Below are 22255 nucleotides of genomic sequence, written 5' to 3' on the forward strand. Positions count from 1 at the left end.
GCTCGTGGTCGTGCGGTAGCGTTCTCGCTTCCCGCGCCCGGGTTCCCGGGTTCGATTTCCGGCGGGGCGAGGGATTTTCTCTGCCTCGTGATGACTCGGTGTTGTGTGATGTCCTTAGGTTAGTTAGGTTTAAGTAGTTCTAAGTTCTAGGGGACTGATGACCATAGATGTTAAGTCCCATAGTGCTCAGAGCCATTTGAACCATTTTTTTTTGCGTTGCAATCGTACGCGGCACGAATAGTGAAAAGTAGGGAATTAGAACTGACCAATACTGCTTGTGTGAGTTGTATTTGCGTGTCAGAGCTTCTTTCGTTGAATTAAAGTACATATGTCCGGACAAGTATCTTGAATACCATACGCTGCCTCTACTTCATCAGTTCTTCAGTGCACATGAGTATGAGAAATCCAATATCTGTCGTCTCATCAGGACCGCAACATAAAATCTCACTTATTTAGTATCTTAGAAGAGCCCATCCATAAAAAACATCTTCCCCTGTTTCTACTGTGCGTCTCTGGAACAAACTACCGTATAGTCTGCACAGAATTCAATCTCTTGTTGCATTTAAGAAAGAGCTCAAGCTAATCATTTCGTGAACCTCATAACATTTTCTCCATGAACTAACACATCAGTTTCTTTCAGTCATATAATAAAGCAAATGCTTTCATCATCCGCCACTTATGCTTCATCCTGTTTTCGATTCTCAGTCAGCCACACTACTCTCTTTCCCCTTTCCTTCATCAGATGTGTTCAGCCACGTTTGTCTTTGCTTCCCTATAACTCTCGTCCAACGTACATTGTTAATCTTCTCAATAAAACAAATCTGCCTTACTGTAATCCGTCTTTGATGCTGCAATTTTCATGAACTAAATAAAGTGTGTGTGTGCCATTTTTCCTAATGTAGTGACTACTGTTGCCACTGTTCATGTTATTTTTATTATTATCATACCCCACATTATATGAAATACATCTTGTAACAAGTGTGTCATAAGAACATTGTGTAAACTATGTAGAATGCCTGTTGCATTTAAAACCGTCTTCTATAACCCTAACCTTGCCAGGATAAATAAAAAGTAAATTTAAAAAGAAAATAAATACACTTACAATGATGGGGTGCGTAACACGTCATACCCTTTGAGGTCATAGGTGGAAAAATTTAAGCTGTTGGCGTGTGAACCAATGGGACTGTCATTACCGGGTGATATTTGTATGTGATCACACCAGTATGTCTCAGTACACGCAGTGTCTTGATCTGTGTTCACATAAAGCTTGGTTTCGGATCAGACGTTCACTCCACATTATACTGCAATTTTAGGATAGTCACATGGAGCGAAATCGGATATCATGTGCGTCCTATGAATGCCAAGTGGAGTGCTCTTATTCTGTGACACACTATGACATCATACCGAGCGATCCAAAAATGACCCAGCACACGTCAAGATAACAGAGCGCCCCCATCTGCAGTAACAAACTACTATCATCGCATCAGATCAGTCAGTCTACAATTACGCCATAGGTGTTCTGTATTCTACAATGTTAGTGATTGTTGTAAGTTTGATTGAAGAAATTATTTTCGAAAAATTAAGCAGGATTGCCAGACAGAGCTACACAGCTGCTACAAAATCAGTTCATTTGTAATTTTAATAAGTAAGAACATATTTTCGTAGAATACCCAACTACCTTACTAATACGTTTTCCGCCAAATCAAGCACAAAGTTTTCCTAATATAGAGGTGATGTGCGAAAAGAAAACTTCTTCAGCGTTATTACACTGAGATGAATTTTAATCACCAGGTGCTGTTTGCAATCATGGGACCAATAAATCCATTATGCAATGTCCTGATAACGATCAAGAGGCGACAACTACAGCGACTAATGTTCTGCGCTTAAGAATAGATGTCGGCACGCAATCCATAATCAAACTTTATGTTGTGAAGAGTAAAACGGCCCACCGTACCATTTTGCATTAATCACAGCCATTCATTACAACTAAGAAGTGGCTTATCGATGCCAGAAAAAACAATAATATAGTCTGTGATAACGGTTCGCCCAGATGTCAGTGGTATTTGGATTTCCCTACGGCAGCGTACAAAACTTTTAGCATGGACAAAATATTTCAAAAATAAAGTGAGCAGTACAAAACATTATCGCAAAAAAACTAGAAAAGAAGGCAGCTAGAGATACCAGTGGAAGATTAGTCACGAACGGCTGGAGTGATGAAATGAAATATCGCTAGTGAAAGATGTACACAATGCAAAATGTTATCTATTCGGAGACAAATGGTAAACGTGATGAGAAGCTGTTAAGCGGATAATTAGACAGCATTTGTTTAACTTCTCAACTGGACAACAATAACTGACAGAGGAAAATCTTGAATATCAGTAAACTGCTGTGCTTAACTGCAGTGTTGCTGACAATTGTGGCAATTCATTGCCCACAGGCGAGAAGGGTGAGAACAATTTGACTATTATTACAATGCCGAAATGCCTCAGGCATGGATGTGTGTGATGTCCATAGGTTAGTTAGATTTAAGTAGTTCTAAGTTCTAGGGGACTGGTGACCCCAGAAGTTAAGTCCCATATTGCTCAGAGCCATTTCAACCATTTGAACAATGCCGAAAAATGGAAATTTTATTAACCATCGCTCTGCAAAATAGTGAAGAGCTGAATCCCATATTCGTCATTCTTGTACATTCTGTCGTTGTTCTGTTCATACTTTCTTGATTTTAATGATTTTACTTACACAGGTTTTTGAAGAGATTTCTAAGATCAGCAAGGAGAGCGCAATGCGTAACGCGATTATGTAAATTCAAGGGCGCTTCGTAAGGTGAGGAACTTAAATCTATTCAGAGTTGCCTGTAGAATAAATAATATTGGCTGCTGTAAGCTGTGTTCTTCCTCCGTAATTCAGTTTGTAAGAATTACGAAAGAAGCCTTAAATCCATTATGAATATATTAAAATCCGTAGCTTTATGTAAACAGTGGTAAGTATGGCTTTCCGATGTACAGAATCCACAGCGAACAACGCCATTGCTCTTCCTTTTAGAAACAACGTTGCTGGCGTACAACAGACAGCAGTTACAGACTTAGAAAAACAAACACTAGAGTTCTGCGAAAAACAGCTGCACGATAAAGTTAAGATAACACATTGGGCTAACACAGCAAGCGGAAGGACAAACTTACAAGGCGACAGATATACCCACGTGAAACTCGACGACTGCCGCGTCGTTCGATAGCAGCGAAAGTAACGGCAATGCCACACCAAAAATCTTCCAAGCGGAGGTGAGATGGATAATTATGACAAGTTTACGGTCGCTGACTTCTGTCGAACCAACCGTTTGCGAAACTGCCAACGAAGATTTGTTTTAAATTAACATCTGTTACAATAAATGAAAAGTGCTTGTGTAATTACAGACGCAGATGAGATCTTCCAGAGTCACATATAAATATGAAAGTTAGGAAGAATTAGTGAAAATGATCGCCTGGAACACAACACTGTATAGAAGTTATAGAAGTGCAGAACAGAAGAAACTGGGATCATTTGCAATGTGGTTCTATAGATGAATGTTAAAAATGAAGTTGACAGATAATTTACTGAAAAAAGTGCTAAGAAGCCTAAGTCTACGGCAGATCCCTGTCAGATTAGACGGACATAAGCTACGACATCTAGGAATAGTTAATTTGACGCTGAAAAGAGCAGTGAGGTGTAGACCAAGGCTGCAATATGTAGAACAAATAGTTCATAGAGAATTGGGACAGTGGACATAGGTGTAGTTGTTACGTAGCCGTGGAAATATAAGTACGAGAAAGGAAGAGATGAGGACAGTACGTAAGCAAAAAAAAAAAAAAAAAAAAAAAAAAAAAAAAAAAAAAAAAAAAATGAAAAAGCACCATGTAATTTCTTAAATAAAAAGCAGAAACCTTTGTGTCTGATAACTTGGAAAAATATTTATATTGTATACGAAATGGGATGAGCGAAACAAATGATGTCTCAAAATAACAGCTCCTTTTATTACTCGTATGTCTTTAAAGTACTACAATCACTCATTTTCTGTCACCACAACATAACAGCTGGAAGCACACTGGATGACTTGTATTCCACTTACGTATAAAATAATGCGAATAGTCTTAAGACGCCACAGTATCTTCAGTTAATAAAGAAGAATAGGGAATTGTGTTCTAGGCGCTGCAGAGTACTATACGACTAGCGATTCTCACGTTAGCAGTAACGAGATTATCCTAATGTTTGTGTAAAGTGGTTCAAAAATGGTTCAAATGGCTCTGAGCACTATGGGACCTAACATCTATGGTCATCAGTCCCCTAGAACTTAGAACTACTTAAACTTAACTAACCTAAGGACATCACACAACACCCAGTCATCTCAAGGCAGAGAAAATCCCTGACCCCGCCGGGAATCGAACCCGGGAACCCTGGCGCGGGAAGCGAGGACGCTACCGCACGACCACGAGCTGGGGACGAGAGCTGTTGGCAAGAGGGGTATACTCAGCCCTTGGTAGCCGAATTAAAGAGATGAGAAGTAGCGATTCCGGTCACGAAAACTATCAACGACCGGGAGAGCGGTGTACTGACCACATGCCCCTCCATAACGGATCCAGTGACGCCTGTGTTCTGAGTATGACACGGCGGTCGGAAGGTACTATTGGTGCTTCAAGGAATGTTCGGACAGAGTTTAGTTTAGAGTGTGATATGACTAACAGTTTCTATCCAAAAAACATGCAGCACGTTATTCTCAATAGACGTCTTCAGACTTAAAAGTAACTTCAGGCGTATCCGAAGCGGCGTTATAGCTCCATATACGAAACAAAACTCCACACGAACAGGCCATGAAGGCACAACGGTAACGGCCGGCCACCGTGTCATCCTCAACCTACAGGCGTCATTAAAATTTCAAAATATATCTAAATCGCATAGCAGACAACATCGAAAGTTCCATGGGACTTTTCGCGGATGTTGTTCTATGCAGAGTCGAAATGCTAGAATACTGTAGCGAATGCAGGCAGACCTGCAGAGAACCATGCTTGGTACAGGGACTGGCAATTGATCGTAAACACGAACAAATATAAAGTACTGCAAAAAAATGGTTCAAATGGCTCTGAGCACTATGGGACTCAACTGCTGTGGTCATTAGTCCCCTAGAACTTAGAACTACTTAAACCTAACCAACCTAAGGACATCACACATATCCATGCCCGAGGCAGGATTCGAACCTGCGACCGTAGCAGTCGCACGGTTCCGGACTGCGCGCCTAGAACCGCGAGACCACCGCGGCCGGCTGAAGTACTGCATATCGTGTTACTATACTATTGCAGAACTATCATTGGGAACAGTTACTGCCATAAAATATCCAGGTGCTATTTAGAGCGGAACGACACACACGACTAATCGCAGGAAAGGCAGATATCAGACTGAGATCCTTTCAAGACTCCTCTGGAAATACAGTCCATCAGCAAAGGAAGTTGATTGCAAAACTCTCTTTAGGCAGGTACTTGAATATTGTCCGTCAGCATGGGATACGTAGCAGATAGGACTGATAGAGGAAATAGAGGAGACCCAAAGAAGGGCAGCGCGTTACGTTACAAGTTCATTTAGTGAGCACAAGCGCGTTATGGTGACGATAAACCAACTCTACTGGCACACGCTGCAAAATAGGCGTCCTAGATAACGGTGTAGTTTATTGCTTAAGTTACGAGAGCGTACGTTGCTAGAAGAGTCAACATGTATATTGGTTTCTCCTGCATGTATGTCGCGATAAGACTAAGAAGATAACATTAGCAATCCTTCTTCCCGCGAACTATTCGCGACTTAGTGGGAAGGAGGGAAGCGGCAGTAGTACACAACGTACCCTACACACACCAAAAGTTCGCTTGCGCAGTATACATGTAAATGTATACCGTCTGCAGGCCGTTAGTAGACCGCATGAAGAGTAAGGATCCCAACATAATTCATTGGGTAGCGCCTGAAGTTCCTTCTACATCTGTATAACATGACGCGTACTTCCCACCAAAAAATTCCCTGCCCAGTCACAAATTTCCTTTGATACACCGTATTATTGTACTTTTGAAAAGAAGTGGAGAAGTGATCAAATGCTTCGCGCAGATCGAGGAATACTGCTTTTACCTGACTGCCTTGGTCCACAGCTTTCAGGATTTCATGTGATAAAAGGCGAGTTGGTTTTCACGTGATGGATGTTTTCAGAATCCATGCTCTTTGACACGGAGGAGGTAATTCTGCTCTCGTCACCTAACTGCAACTTTTGTCCGGAATATATACCAGAATTCTGCAACAGATGGATGTCAGTGATAGTAGACGGATCACCTTAGCGTTAGTTTAGAGGAACAATGGCAGAAGTCATGTTTTGTCAGGAAGTTTCAAAGAACGGAGACACGCCTGTGAGACTGGTGCAAGAGTATGAATCAAAAGCTCTAGCAAGAGTAGGTATTTTATCATTGAATCAAACACTTTGTGGGCGACAACGTAAATTTGATCATGTTCCGCTTTCCACACGATCATTGACAAGATTAATGACAGACATTTTCGAAAAAGTGCGACAGATGTTAGCATAAAAACCTCGGAAACTGGGAAATTGATGCCAGAAAAACTGGGAATTAGAAAGGCAGGGTTAAAAGATATCAGTCGCTTCCGCCGCTGCCGTCAGCTGTATTCGTGGCCAGCTGCACGAGCCATTTCCGTATCGTGCTGACGCAGCGGGCTCTATGGTTGCTCGGACTACGCTCCGATGCCTTTGTTTGAGGTGTCTGTGATAACCAAAGACTTACCACCCGACCGTTACACATTTGTTGGCTCCTGAAGATGTAGCTTCAGGCTTCGAAACTGGACTGGAATAAATAAGAAATTACTGGCAATTGAACCGGATTTTTTATTCTATGAAGAGTATTCCAAAATTCTCGTTACAATCTCCTAGGTCTTGTAGATGGTAGTGAGTACATAATATTTTGAACAGGCACCCATGTCCGGAAACGCACCGTTTCCGTTATATAATGGTTTCAGTTCAGGTGTGTAACGCGTCCACGTCTGCTGAGGGAAAGAGAAAGGTCTCAGAGTAGTTTGTACTGGTAGGCAATAGCGTAGACAGGATGACATGTACTACGTCAGACGGTCACCTGAATGTCAGTCAGGAAATGTGGTGGTTGGGAGACGTCTCAACAAACGACATGGTGAAAGACGAACTGGCCGAGTCGGTCCAACTAAGTGGCCGCCGTCACTGACTGATTTGACTCCTATGGGCTACTTTTTGTGGGGTCGTATGCAAAGTTTAATTTAAGAGACTCCAGTAGGGACAGTGAAAAACCTGCTGGTATGAGTAATGGCCGCTGCAGTAGAAACTGAAGAGACAGCAGGTGTGTACCAAAACATGCTACATAGGTACAGCGTCTGTAATGACCTTGGTGGTTTTGACATCGAGCAGCTGTTGTAATGCATCGGTATTGTTCTGTACGCACAGTATGCTGGGTTCTTTTTGCAGCTATGCAGTTACCTACACACATCAAAAAACGGTTTGCGTCAACCCGGTTCGCTGAACTCTGAAGATAGACGTTGACTGTGGATACTGTATCACAGATACAGTCCCTTTGACTGTTCAGAGGTGTCACTAAACTCTCCCAAAGATGTAAACAACCATGCATGAGCAGCGCTTATTAGACGGAAGGGGTCGAACAGTCGATCAGTTCCAGTCATTTCACCAGGAAGGAGGTACATGGCTCGTGTTGTCTGTAGTTCAACCATGCCTAGACGGTCAGTACCGCGGTTGGATCGCGTCCGCATTGTTACTTTGTGACAGGAAGGGCTCTCAACAAAGGAAGTGTCCAGGCGTCTCGGAGTGAACCAAAGCGATATTGTTCGGACATGGAGGAGATACAGAGAGACAGGAACTGTCGATGACATGCCACGCTCAGGCCGCTCGAGGGCTACTACTGCAGTGGATGACCGCTGCCAACGGATTATGACTCGGAAGAACCCTGACAGCAACGCCACTGTGTTGAATAATGTTTTTCGCGCAGCCACAGGACGTCGTGTCACGACTCAAACTGTGCGTAATAGGCTGCATGATGCGCAACTTCACTCCCGATGTTCACGACGAGGTCTATCTTTGCAACCACGATCACAGGCGGCGTGGTATAGATGGGACCAACAACATGCCGAATAGACCGCTCAGGATTGGCATCAGGGTCTCTTCACCGACGAGTGTCGCACATGCCTTCAACCAGACAATCGTCGGAGACGCGTTTGGAGGCAACCCGGTCAGGATGAACACCTTGGACACACTGTCCAGCGAGTGCAGTTTTGGGGTGGCATTATGTGGGCCGACGTACGCCGCTGGTGGTCATGAAAGGAGCCGTAACGGCTGTACGATACATGAGTGCCATCCTTCGACCGAAAGCACAATCATATCGGCAGCATTTTGCCAAGGCATTCGTCTTCATGGACGGCAAATCGCGCCCCATCGTGCACATCTTAACGACTAGAGTGTTCAGCATGTTCTTCAGACAATAACTGTATCGAACATGCCTGGGATACATTGAAAAGGGCTCTTTATGGGTGACGTGACCCACCAACCACTCTGAGGGATCTACGCCAAATCGCCGTTGAGGAATGGGACAATCTGTACCAACAGTGCCTTGATGAACTTGTGGATAGTATGGCACAACGAAGACAGGCATGCATCAATGCAAGAGAACGTGCTACTGGGTACCGTTGTGTACAGCAGTCTTTACCACCACCTCTGAAGGTCCCGCTGTATGGTGGCAAAACATGCAATGTGTGATTTTAATAAGCAGTAAAAAGGTTGGAAATGATGTTTATGTTGATCTCTATTCCATTTTTCTGTACACGTTCCCCAACTCTCGGAACCGATGTGATGCAAAACATTTTTTGATGTGTGTATAATAAAGAACTATCTAAAGAACAGCACAAATATTAATGAAAATCTTGATAAGATTTAAAATGATGCAAATACTTGCAACTAGTGTAAAAGTTTAGAAATGTAGACTGTGTGCTTCACAAAACACGGAAATGTGGTACCGAATGGCTTGAATACCAGTGAGTCACAATTGTAATCGGTCGACTCAAACAAATATGTAGGCGACAGACTTCGGTTAACTACTAGGATACTAGGAAAATGCAGTATTTACAAAGGAGGTTGTTCAAAAAATTCTCAAGTGTCTCATCATGCAAATTTGCTCAAGCGTGTAGGACTCATATCTAAGCCGGCCGGAGTGGCCGAGCGGTTCTAGGCGCTACAGTCTGGAACCGCGCGACCGCTACGGTCGCAGGTTCGAATCCTGCCTCGGACATGAATGTGTGTCATGTCCTTAGGTTAGTTAGGTTTAAGTAGTTCTAGGTTCTAGGGGACTAATGACCTCAGAAGTTAAGTCCCATAGTGCTCAGAGCCATTTGACTCATATCTAAAGGGATCAATCGAGGATAGAGACGTATACAAGTACTAAGAAGGACAGCGTATAAGATCACAGTTTTGTTCTACATGCAACAATGGAAGTGGCCTATGCGATGTTCTTTATTGTGGTATGCAGAGTATGGATGAAGAAGTAGAGTCACAACAGACATTACGTGCGATTAGCAACAGCCTGCACATGTGCTTCGGTTCAGGATGTCGGTATCACATGTAGCTTCTCGGTATGTCTCTTCATACAATGTGCTCACGCATGACGCATATTTATCAGTGAGATAACATGTAGTTCGCGGATCGTTTTAGACGCATCTTGCATGTTTTCGAGCAGCCTTCTGTGTTGTATACAGTCATGGTAAAAAGTATTCACACACCGTTATTCATACAGAATTATTTTATTTATTAGAACTAAAGATCACAAGAAGAGATATTATTTAGTAAACAAACAGTGTGGGTTTCCTTCCTAATCTATACAAATAAAAGGATTAATTAGATTAGCCTTCTGGAAAAAGTACATAAAAGTTCTGTACTAGCTGGCATCACACAGTGAGGAACACAATATTTATACACTACAAAATATGTAAATATAGAAGTAACTTACGCATCATTTGCAGAAAGGAACGCCTTCTGTAGCAAGCTCCGCCTCATGCATGTTGTTTACGATACGTGGTGAGTGGCGTTCAACAGCAAAAGGGACCCCAACGGGAGGGAAACAACTGCACAGCAAAGGCAAATTGTTATCTCGTAATATGGAAAGGGAAAATCAGTTTCAGAAGTAGCTGATATTATTGAAAGAAGCCGGGCAACAGTGCAGGCCAATATATCCCGATTTGCAGAAAGAAATACTCTCAGTAATTGCGAAATAATACTTCGAACACCGAAGGAAGGAAAACGAAATATGTCAAAAAGGATGGTTATATAACGTTCTAAATTGACAGTTTATACAGTGTTTGCTCATGTAAGTGTTAGGTTCGGGAAGAAATCCACACCGACAGCTGTTCCTGATATTGTAAGTAGTGCAGTTTATGGAGCTATGGTACCTAAAAGAAAAACATGCATCAGCCAGAGAAATAAAAAATTGAGACTTAAGTTTTCTCGAGAGCATAAAAGCAAGAACTCAAAGGGACAATATACTGTTCACAGTTGAAAGTAAATATAACATATTTTTAATGATGCAGAGTTTTGGTGCGGAGACGACTAAACAGTGAGCTGAATCCCAAACACATTCAAACAACAGTAAAGCACGGTGATGGAAGAATTACGTTATGGAGGTGTATTGCAAAATCTGGTGTTGGGCAACTTGCTTTTGTTGAAGGTACCGTGGACAGATTTCAGTAATTAAATACCCTGAAGGAAAATCTGGAAAAAACTGATGATAGCTTGCATTTAGGTGTCTATTACTACTTTCAACAACACAGTGACCCTAAGCATCCAGCGGAAATTGTTGCATATTCCCCACGTTCTCGCGTTTCCAGCAAACGTTGAACCACTTAAATATATTTGGGGTATGTTTGAAAGAGCAGTGAGAGAACATGAAATACGAAGCAAGTCTGTTCTAATCCATGCCTACAACAGGAATGGCAAAGTATTAGCTCAGGGACTATAAAAAATGTGGTTCATTCCATGCCAAAGAAGTTAAGACAAGTATTACATACTATCATTCTATCTGCGTGCATTGTAGTTTTCTCTGCATGTGTGAGTACTTTTTCGGCACTGTGTGAAGCTAGCTGGTACCGAATTTTTTTGTGCGAAAGGCTAATTTAGTTAATCTTTCTACATGTACAAACTTGGCTTAGCAAGTAACATCCCTGGTTGTGGTCCTTAGTATTTATAAAAAAAGTTGCTCTACATGAAGAACGGAGTGTGCATGCTTCTCTCCTTGACTGTACACGGGACGTGCCCGGCGCGCGTAGCCCACTGACCTGTTGTTGCGTCCCGACGCCTCGCGGTACTCGCGCGATACTAGCGCCGCGTCGCGACGCGCCAGCGCACTGGGTGCCGCCAGATAGCGCAAGGGGAGGGAGGGAGTGGGTGAGGCGGCACGTCCTCAAGTGTCCTTGCAGAACGCGATCGCCGTCTGCCTGTTCTGTCTGTTCCCACTGCCGGGGCGCTATCTCTCACGGACTGTTAGTCATCGCCGCGCCTATTTACTACACCGATGAGTTCGTAGTAATCATTTAGACAGACATCAGTATAAACAAAACAGTCATCCAGAACAGTGCGTTCAGTTAACAATTTAGCAATTGTAAATTTTATGGAAAGCTTGCAACAGCTAGCTGGGATGAGTTGTAAAGGGATACCGATGCCAATTTAAATTTTAACCTATTTCATGATATCTCTGTAAGTATATTTGAAAACAGTTTCCATAAAAAAACAGTGAAGCATAAATGAAAAAAAAACACTAAAAGTGCTGTGGCTTACTAAACTGATAAAAATATCTTGTAAACAGAAAAGGGAAATCTACCTTACAACTAGAAGGAGTAATGGTCCAGAAACTGTCAATTATTATAAAAACCACTTATGTATTAAAAAAAGTTATTAAAAAGTCCAGGAGTATGTGCTTTATGTCTGAGATTAGCACCTCTGACAATAAAATTAAAACAGTTTCGAATATTGTTATAAGGGAAACGGGACAACCAAGAACACATGAAGACTGCATTTCCACCAAACTCAATAAAAAGTTTATTAACAGAAGGTCAGAAATAGACTTTTTTAATTGCTATGTTTTAAGTGTTCATTACAAAATTCAAGGCTGTATATGGAAGAGGTAATACCGTTGCAAATTGATAAAAATGAAATTCTAACGATCTCCCCTACTGAAATAAGGAAAATAATAAATACACTCAAAATCAAAAGTTGGCGTGGAATTGATGGCATTTGCACCAGAGCACCAGAGTACTTAAGTTAGTTATCATTGGTTTGATTTTGAGAAACGCTTTTCAACAGAAAATGCTATGTATGCTATGTATGCTTTCACTGGTGAGATATTAAATGCTCTGAATTACCGAGTATCACCCATTGGGATTTTTTGTGATCTTTCAAAGGCTTTTGACTATGTGAATCATGAAATTCTTCTAGATGAGCTAAAGTATTGTGGTATGAGTGGAACATTGCACAAATGGTTTAATTCATATTTATCTGGAAGACTGCAGAAGGCTGAAATTAACAGTACAGATAGTAGGCAAAAAACAGTTGAGTACTCTAACTTGGGAGATAACAAGACGTGTTCCTCATGGTTCAGTCAGGGTCCCTTACTGTTCTTAATATATATTAAAGACTTGCCACTCTATATTCATGACGATTAAAAGCTGGTGCTTTTAGCTGATGCTATTTGCTGATGATAAAACTATAGTAATCACACCCAACAAACACTGACGAAATTGTAAATAATGTCTTTCAGAAAATTATTAAGTGGTTATCACTATATGTTGAGTAAACACAGCATATACAGTTCCATACAGTGAATGGCATAACACCATTGACAAAAACAGACTTTGAGCAGAAGTCTACTGCTAAGGCTGAATATTCAAACTTTGTGGGTGCGTGTACTGACGAGAAACTGAATTGAGAGAAACACACTGATGATCTACTGAAATTTCTGAGCTTAGCTACTTATAACATTCGGGTTACTCCAAATTTTGGTGATAAACATATCATCAAATTAGCCTACTATGCCTATTTTCACTTATTGCTTTCATATGGCGTCATATTTTGGGGTAATTAATCATTAAGAGAAAATTATTCATTGCACAGAAGAGTGCAATCAGAATAATGGATGGAATCTACCTAAGATCATCTTTCAGACATTTAAGAAACAAGGAATATTCGTGGTACCTTCACAACACATATGTTCACTTATGGAATCCATCCCAAAACAAAAATAATAGCAAATTGCATAGCTACAACACTAGAAGAAAGGATGATCTTCAGTACTGTGGATTGAATCTGACTTTGGCACATAACGGGGTGAATTATAGTGCCATAAAAGACATTTGTCACTTACCAAAGAGCGTTAAAAGTCTGACAGACAGCCAACTTGCATTTAAAAACAAATTAAAAGAATTTTTGATTGGCAGCACAATCAACTCAATAGATGAATTAAAACTAAGGAACTTTATGCTAAATTGACAGGTTCCACACTGTTACCAAATGTCGTATTCACGATCTAAGAAACATGTATTAATGTAATGTAATTGACAAGACTTCCTGAAAATGTTTACCTACATGTCTACGAGGCGACACCCAAAAGTTCCCAAAATTTGAATTTTACATGGAAATGATGACCAGTAAACCAATGTTCCACCGCGTGACAGGTGGCTGCCAGTTAAGAGTTTTGATTAGTTGTTGATGAGTACTGTCGTTATTCGGTGAGTTTCGGATTTTACGGCAGCTGACTTGATGGAACAGCGGATCTGTATTACAAATTATTTTAAATTTGGAAAAAATACAGCAGGAACGCACCAAATGCTAGCTTTTGAGGCTGGGATGAGAGATTCGGAAACGGGCCATCCAGGTCGGCTGTCAACTGGCTCTACGCCGTAAAATGTTCAGTAAGTAGTGTGTCTGATTCTGCAATATCTAAGACAGACAATCCAGGGCCTCTGCAACACCGAACGAATAACTTACGGTCTATCTGAACGTATTCTGTAGGAAGACTTGAACATGAGGACTGTGAAGACGTTTGTGACACAATGAGAAGCATCATCGGGTAGAAGCCTGCAAAGAACTTAAACGACTCATTAAAATTAATCCAAACTTTCTTTCAACCGCTGTTATTGGATTATGAAAGCTCGGTTTATGGCTATGAGTCTGAAATTAAGAAACACCTTTCGCAATGAAAGGGTCTTTTTTAACCTCAATCAAAACAGTTAAGAATGTCAGTAATTCCATGCCGATCCTTGTTTCTTGAATTAGCAATACAATTGTTCCAAAAGCATGCGTCCCTTCAGGTGAAACGGTTAATACCTAGTTCTAAGGCGATGTTTCAAGATGTTTGAAGGAGGTCATGAGGAGTAAACATCTACCTCATCACCTCAAACTATATCTTTCTGCGTGATATGATACCTTCTTTTATGCCACTTACTTTGTGATTTCCAGAACTACACTACTAAATCCTATAATGAAGTGACTGTAATAAACTTTGTAGACAAGAAATACGTCCAGATAAGAAACGTTCAGGCAGGGTTGATATTGATCGCGGCTCTCGTTTAACTTCAGTTTCGAGAAAGCTACAAACGATGAAAAGAAACATTTAGCACATGAATGAAGTATAGGTGGAACAAATACCAACGCTAAGGTTGTCAAACGACTTAACTTTGTTTGTTGTAAGTTATGAAAATTTTAAAGATCTGTTTAATGGCGTGAACAGCGTACACAGTACAGAGTAAGCGTTAAGAATTAACAAAGGCAAGACATAACATGACGAAGAGTACTAGGAAGGAAAATAGCGTATCGCTTAACTTCAAAATTAGCGAAGACAGAAAGGGGACTAGAGCTTTCTTCAACAATAACAAAATAACTTTGTCAAACGCTGACAAGGTAATGGGAAAGAAGTTCTTGAAAATGTACCTCTAGAGCAAAGTATTACACCTAAGTGGAATTTGGAGCAAGAGACTCCAGAGAACAACGAACAAGAGTCTGGAGCTATAGAAGGAGCTGAAGCGTTAAGTGGACACACAGAGTCACATGGAGGGATGCTAGGCAGTACCAGCGAGGGCGAGGGAACACGTAATAATGGCACATCTTAAAACTGCACTGGAGGAGAAAATTGAAAACGACATAGGTTGGAGGAAAAACTTCTTGGGTGTAGTCGATACAGCGGGAACAAAGAATTAGCACGAGATAGGACGAGACCCAAAGAAAGTGTGATGCAACTTATACTGCTTCATACCTATCTTTCATAAAAACTAAGATCTGTCAATAATACTGAGGCCATTGCGCCTGTTGCATAATTTCTCTCTCATAAAACGTAAATTAAAGTCTCTGAATCACATCCAGAAGAAATAATATTCAGTTTGCAGGTCTTGCACTCAAAACTTGGCGAATGTAAGTAAAGAGAGTGTTTCGTAAGAACAATAAAAGTTAGTACCTTAAGAGTCTAGCGCTAGTGCTCCACCTCTAGGGTGCTCACAGAGACAGAACGTTGAAGCCTAATCTCCCTTCTGTTGATGGTACAAGAGCCACGTGATTCCAGTTTAAAGCAATTTAGGCGGTATTACAAAAAATGTACTATAAGAGAGGTCTCTGAAGTCATCATGCAGATTCCAATACTGCACACAAAACAGACCTCCTCCGGCCTAAACTGTTCTCATAGGTGCACTCTACGTTGATTTGTGTAACAACAACACCGAGCGAATGGAACTGTTCTGGAGAATTGTCCAAAACGTAGATTCTGGCTTATTGTCATGAACGATGGAACAAACGAATGTATTGATATATAAAGGGCGATCAGAAAGTTTCCATTAGAAAGACGTACAGTCCAGAATCGGCATGCCAACAGGCAAAACCACCGTGAGCACTGAGGAAATCATCCTAAAGATCCACCTGGTGGAAGATACCACTTCGGTAAATCACCGTAACCTGCTGCGTGAAGAAATCCATAACTGCCTGCCGCACGTCCCCGTCCGACTGGAATCGTCAACCCTTCAACGCCTTTTCGGATGTCTCCCACTTTAAAAGCACGTAGCTCCTGTTTGGATGCATTTGGTAATAACGTCACCATAGTTCACGCTTCCCCATTTACTGCACACGCGTCGGAACGGCGTGAATGCCTCACTCATCCTGGACTAAAAGTCGGTGCTTAAATACCCACACCGGAGTCACGTTAAGTTGCATATACATTGCGGCAACGCTCTCAAACGAAAACTTTTTGATTGCTCCTTGTATCGCAAACATCTGGAGATGAGAACTAAGCTGCTAGACAGGTTTGTATCAGGTGACCTGAGACAACTAAAGCACTGCTATATCAGTTTTGTGTTCACCGTACAACTCGTCGACAAAATTCTGTAGCCGTGGATCTTGTCAAGTGTAGCGGTCTACACAACTGCATGCTGTAGGCAAGGAAATAGTAGGTGTCAGTATGAATCGAATATGAGTAACGATAGCAACCTTAGAAACACGTACACACTCAGCACACGCGGATACTACCAATAGATTGTTCTACCCTATCGGCAGAAACAATGTTTCTGAGAATATGTTAGTCTCTGTGCCCTGTAATATCCATTTAGACTTTCTCGGTTAGAACAATGATCCCAAAAGCAAGAGTTGGTTCAAGGTGGTATAACCAGTCACAGGAGCCGCTATTGGTGGCAAAAACGAGAATCAAACCCTTAAACTATAAAGAATCGTAGAGGTGAAGTCATTTTTCTAGAGTGGTGGGTTCTATTTATATTTAGTTGAGAATCGGTATTTGCTGCTTAAATATTATACACTGCAGAATTTGAAGCTGCAGATAACGTTCAGCTGGGGGATTACTGGTAAATTTTTACAACTATGTTTGCGATTTACAGTCACTCATTACGAAGAGCGACGTTTCATTGGGGCTTTGTTTCGACAGTCATTTTAAAGAGAAAACCCCCGCCCTCACCCTCTTATTTTCTCAACCGGCGCTCAATTTTTGTTTCGGGAAACGGCAGTGCTTCGCTGCTTAGTGGGACAGTCTTTCAGGAGCTTTAAACGCACCGTCACATGTTCTTTAGCATTCACTTGGCAAGAAAGTAATATGATGTGGCGTTTCTTACAATGCGAATAAATGATCAGCACTCTCTTCATGTCGCTGCCCCAAAGCTTGACTCTTTCTGCAGCAGTTTTAGCGGAATTGTGGTATTTACAGCGTACTCTCGACATGATACTTACGAGACTGCAGGTGACGTGCTACACTGAACTAATTCATTTGTTGAAACGACGGGGTTTATGCCTCTCCAACCTGAAGCTGTCCCTAATTCAAATTTTCTTTGTTCTATTTCGGAATGAAAAGTTGGAACGGGAGTGAGACAGGGTTGTAACCTATCCTCGATGTTACATCGATCAAGCAGTAAAGTAAACGAAAGAAAAAGAATTAAAGCATCTGTCTCCTATGTTACATTGAACAAGCAGCAAAGGAAACAAAAGAAATTTGGAGAAGGAATTAAATCTCTGATGTTTGCTGATGACATATTCTTTACAGAGATGGAAAAGGACTTGGAAGAGGAGTCTACTGAAAAGGATAGTGTCTTGGGAAGGGGCTATAGAATGAACACCAACCGAAGTAAAACATGGATAATGGAATGCAGTCGACTCAAATCAGGCGATGGTGAGGGAACTAGATTAGGAAATGAAATATTAAAAGTATTAGGTAAATCATATTTTCGACGCAGTTTCAGTTTGAACAGTCACCAATCCACTTTATAGCCGGCCGGGGTGGCCGAGTGGTTCTAGTCTACAGTCTGGAACCGCACGACCGCTACGATCGCAGGTTCGAATCCTGCCTCGGGCATGGACGTGTGTGATATCCTTAGCTTAGTTAGGTTTAAGTAGTTCTAAGATCTAGGGGACTGATGACCTCAGAAGTTTAGTCACATAGTGCTCAGAGCCATACAGCAATCCACTTTATAAACAATATATCGAGTGTCTCCCCTGTGGGTCTTCAGGCACATTTTCTCTGGTGTTTTGGTACATATTTTGCAATATAATTTTTACAACGTATAGCTAGCGTCAGACCAAATAAATCCTGCTCATCACGTCTGTCTTACGGTTCCCAGCCTCGGTTTGTTTATCGTAACAAACAAAAGATTTTTGAAGTGGAGTTTTACGTGTCCATTCAATACAGCTATCCCAAATTATTCTAGCATGTTATTCGTTTTTCGATACCAATTAAGAGGAACAATAAAACATGAAGAGTAACCATTACGTAAGCTGCGACTGAGCAGTGCTTCTGCGTTGTGGTAGCAGTCAGCACAGACAAGACCAGTGCTATCGCTGCTGGGATCTCGTTATTCATAGTGTTTTACTTTCCTATTGCTGTACATCGAACCACGTAATATCGCACTAAATTAATTTCGTACCGTTCCGTTGAACAGGCGCGTAAAATTTCACTTTAAAAATTATTTTGTTTGTTACGGGAAACAAACGATGTTTTCCATCGACGGTGGGCGTTGCAAGAAAGATGTGATGAGCGTTATTTGTTCGGGCTGACTTTATCTACACGTTGCAAAAAACGAATTGGAAACATCTACCGAAACACCAGAGAAAATGCGCTTGACGACTCTTAGGAGAGACACCCTGTATGTTTTAGTCTATAGTAGCAATTATTTGACGCATCGAGTGAAATTTTGCCGACTACACGGTACAGCAGGAAGCTGGCGCAAAGCTGGTGTGGTCAGCAGCTCTCTGTAACAGGATCGTGGGTGAGTCAACAGTCAACATAGCTGCCAACCGCGCGCGACGCAGCTTGGGTCAAGTGGCGCCGAAGGCTGGCCGCGGCAGTTGTATTTTGTAGCACGCGAAAGCGTGACCGGCGCAAGCCGTGATTTCCCTTCCGTGCTGACTTCATACAGCCCGCACGCTGTGCCAAAAGTTCCACCTCCATTGGTAGATACGCCGACAAAGTGTTTCTTCAACAGCGTGCATGTTGTGAGACATAGGCATATAGATAAGTACGACGGAAATCATCAGACTTCAGCAGATCATCTTCATGGGAGAGTATCATTAGCTTCCAGTAGTGTTACAAAATTTCCACAGCATTGCTGGCGCGATGATAATCCGTTAACGATAGTTGACGAATTTGTGTTTGTTATGCCTCTGTAATGCGTGTATGTTTGTGGTTTAGGATCGCTCAGAGAGAGATTATCAACGCTATAAAGCATTGTCACAGATGTTTAGCCGGCCGGAGTGGTCGTGCGGTTCTAGGCGCTACAGTCTGGAGCCGAGTGACCGCTACGGTCGGAGGTTCGAATCCTGCCTCGGGCATGGATGTGTGTGGTGTCCTTAGGTTAGTTAGGTTTAATTAGTTCTAAGTTCTAGGCGACTGACGACCTCAGAAGTTAAGTCGCATAGTGCTCAGAACCATCTGAACAGATATTTACTAATGCGACAAAAGTCACTGGATATCTCCTAATACCTTGTCGGACCTCCATTTCCCCGGGCTAACGCAGCAACTTGATGTCCGATGGACTCAACAAGTCGTTGGCAGTCTCCTACAGAAATACTGAGTCAGGCTTCCTCTATAGCCGTCCATAACTGCGAAAATGTTCGATGGGTTTCATGTCGGACGATCTGGATGACAATATCATTCGCTCGAACTGTACAGATGTTCTTCAAACCAGTGGCGAACAATTCTGGCACGTTGACTCAAATGGCTCTGAACACTATGGGACTTAACATCTGAGGTCATCAGTCCCCTAGAACTTTGAACTACTTAAACCTAACTAACTAACATAAGGACATCACACACATCCATGCTCGAGGCAGGATTCGAACCTGCTACCGTAGCGGTCGCGCGGTTCCACACTAAAGTGCCTAGAACCGCTCGGCCACAACGGCCGGTGGCGCGTTGACATCCACAAAAATTCTACCATTGAGTGGCTCCAAATTGTCTCCAAATAGCCGAAACCAACCATCTGCCAGTCAATGACTGAGTCAGTTAGACCAGAGAAGCTAATCCAGTCCATGTAAAAACAGCCCACACCGATTCCAGAGCCACCAGCAACTCGACCAGTGCCTTGTTAACAACTTGGTTCCATGGCTTCGTGCGGTCCGCGCCACACTTTAACCCATCAAATCTACTTTTACAAACTGAAGTCGGGATTAATCTGTCCAGGGTCCAACCGACACGCTCACGACCCCAGGAGAGGCGCTGCAGGCGATGACTTGCTGTTAGCAAAGACACTTGCGTCGGTCGTCAGCTGCCATAGCCCATTAACGCTAAATTTCGGGATACTGTCGTCTCGGCGTACGTCCCACATTGATTTCTGCGGTTACTTCGCGCAGTGTCGCTCGTCTGTTAGCAATGACAACCCTACGCAGATGCTGCTGCTCTCGGTTTTTAAAACGAGCGAGGTGGCGCAGTGGTTAGCACACTGGACGTGCAGTCGGAAGAATGACGGTTGAAACCCGTGTCGGGTCATCCTGATTTTCCGTGATTTCTCTGAATCGCTTCAGGCAAATGCCGGGATGGTTTCTTTGATAGGGAACGGCTGAATTCCCCTTCCTTGCATAATCCAAGCTTGTGCTCTGTCTGTAATGACGGGATGTTAAACACTAATCTCCTTCCCTACCTTGAATGTTAAGAGGAAGCCATCGGCCACAGCGTTGTCTTTGGTGACAGTTTCTTCTGAAGGACTAATAGTTTGTGTGTAGCGAGGAAGAGAATATTAAAATACCATGCGTGATTTTTAAAGGTGTTGCGGGTTGCATAAAACCAATAGCTTGGGCCAGCTGATTCATACTGTATGGGTATGAAGAGTCGGTCTTTCACCAAGGGAATGGAAAGATTAATTACTGTTTCAAAACAACAGATAGCGAAAAATGACACTAAAAGCTGAAGTGACGTCGAAAGAGTAACAGGCCTCTTAGACCCCTGATTGGTTGGGATGCTGCATTTGCAGCATTCATCTCATTGTGCGAGTCGGTCAGCAGATGATACCACTCACGCAAGTACTTCGACCTTGTCACTCGGGTTTGGTGGATGTGCAAGACTTCGAGACTCACGAAACGGCGGATAAGTTTGAGTAAAAAATTGTACAACATTGGTGAGATGGTTTGTGTCAGTAACCTTGCTGCATTGGTGTTGGTTTTTCCCTATCCAGGAATAATTCATGGCCTAGACATTTTAGTGCAAATAATGGCAACATAACTCATGTATGAAGATGCCTGTACAACTGTGCACAGTGCGTAATTTAATCATCGCTAACACTTGGTTTAGAAATCATGAAAGAACGTTGTAGACACAGAACAGACTCTGGAGGTACCGGAAGGGGTCAGGCAGAGATTTAGGAACCAGATTTTAAACTGTAAAACATTTCCAGAAGCATGTGTGGAGTATGACCACAATTTATTGGTTATGAACTATAGATTCAAACCAAAGAAACTGCAATAAGATCGAAAATTAAGGATAGGGGACTTAGATAAGTTGAAGGAATCAGAGGTTGTTGAGAGGGAGCATTTGGCAACGACTGAAGGGAACGGGGAGAGGGATACAGTAGAAGAGGAGTATGGAGCTTTGAAAGATGAAATAGTGAAGGCAGCAGAGGATGAAATCGGCAAAAAGACAAGACCTGACAGGACTCCTTGGATAACGCAGGAGATACTGACTTTAACTGATGAAAAAAGAAAATATAGAAATGCAGCAAATGAAGCAGGCGAAAAATAAAAAAGCCTGGCAGGAATTGCAAAATGGCTAAGCAGGAATGGCTAGAGGATAGATGTAAGGACTTAGAGGCATATTCCTCTAGGGATAAGATAGATACCGCCTACAGGAAAATTAAGGAGGCCTTTGGAGAAAAGAGAAGCATCTATAGGAATATTAAGAGCTCAGATGGAAAATCAGTTCTAAGCAAAGACTGGAAACCTGACAGGAGCTAGGAGTGTACAGAGGGACTATTGACGAGAGGCGAAATTGAAGGTAATATAATTGAAATTGAAGTGGACGTAGATGAAAATGGAAGGCGTGATACTGCGAGAAGAATTTAATAGAGCACTGAAAGACCTAAGTTTAATCAAGACCGCAGGAGTAGACAGAATTTCGTCAGAACTACTGAGAGTCTTGGGACAGCCAGCCAAGACAAAACTCTTCTATCTAATGTACAACATGTATGAGACTGGCAAAATAACCTTAGC

The 22255-nt window shown here is 42.1% G+C and overlaps 1 protein-coding gene across 4 annotated transcripts in view; it reads right to left on the bottom strand.

The window, feature by feature from the left end:
- LOC126334765 (uncharacterized) overlaps positions 1-22255 on the bottom strand; it is a 1160035-nt gene that overhangs the window by 296976 nt on the left and 840804 nt on the right. Inside the window, exon 1 of one of the 4 annotated variants that reach the window (XM_049997342.1) lies at positions 10044-10111. The exons of the other annotated variants lie outside the window; for them this stretch is intronic. Within the exon in view, the coding sequence (XP_049853299.1) occupies positions 10044-10050 (7 nt within the window). The 5' untranslated portion in view covers positions 10051-10111. Of the gene's footprint in view, positions 1-10043; positions 10112-22255 lie in introns of those variants that run through there. 4 annotated transcript variants of the gene reach the window in all.

The sequence above is a fragment of the Schistocerca gregaria genome, chromosome 2 (genome assembly GCF_023897955.1).
Source record: "Schistocerca gregaria isolate iqSchGreg1 chromosome 2, iqSchGreg1.2, whole genome shotgun sequence".
In the NCBI taxonomy this organism is placed as follows: domain Eukaryota; kingdom Metazoa; phylum Arthropoda; class Insecta; order Orthoptera; family Acrididae; genus Schistocerca; species Schistocerca gregaria.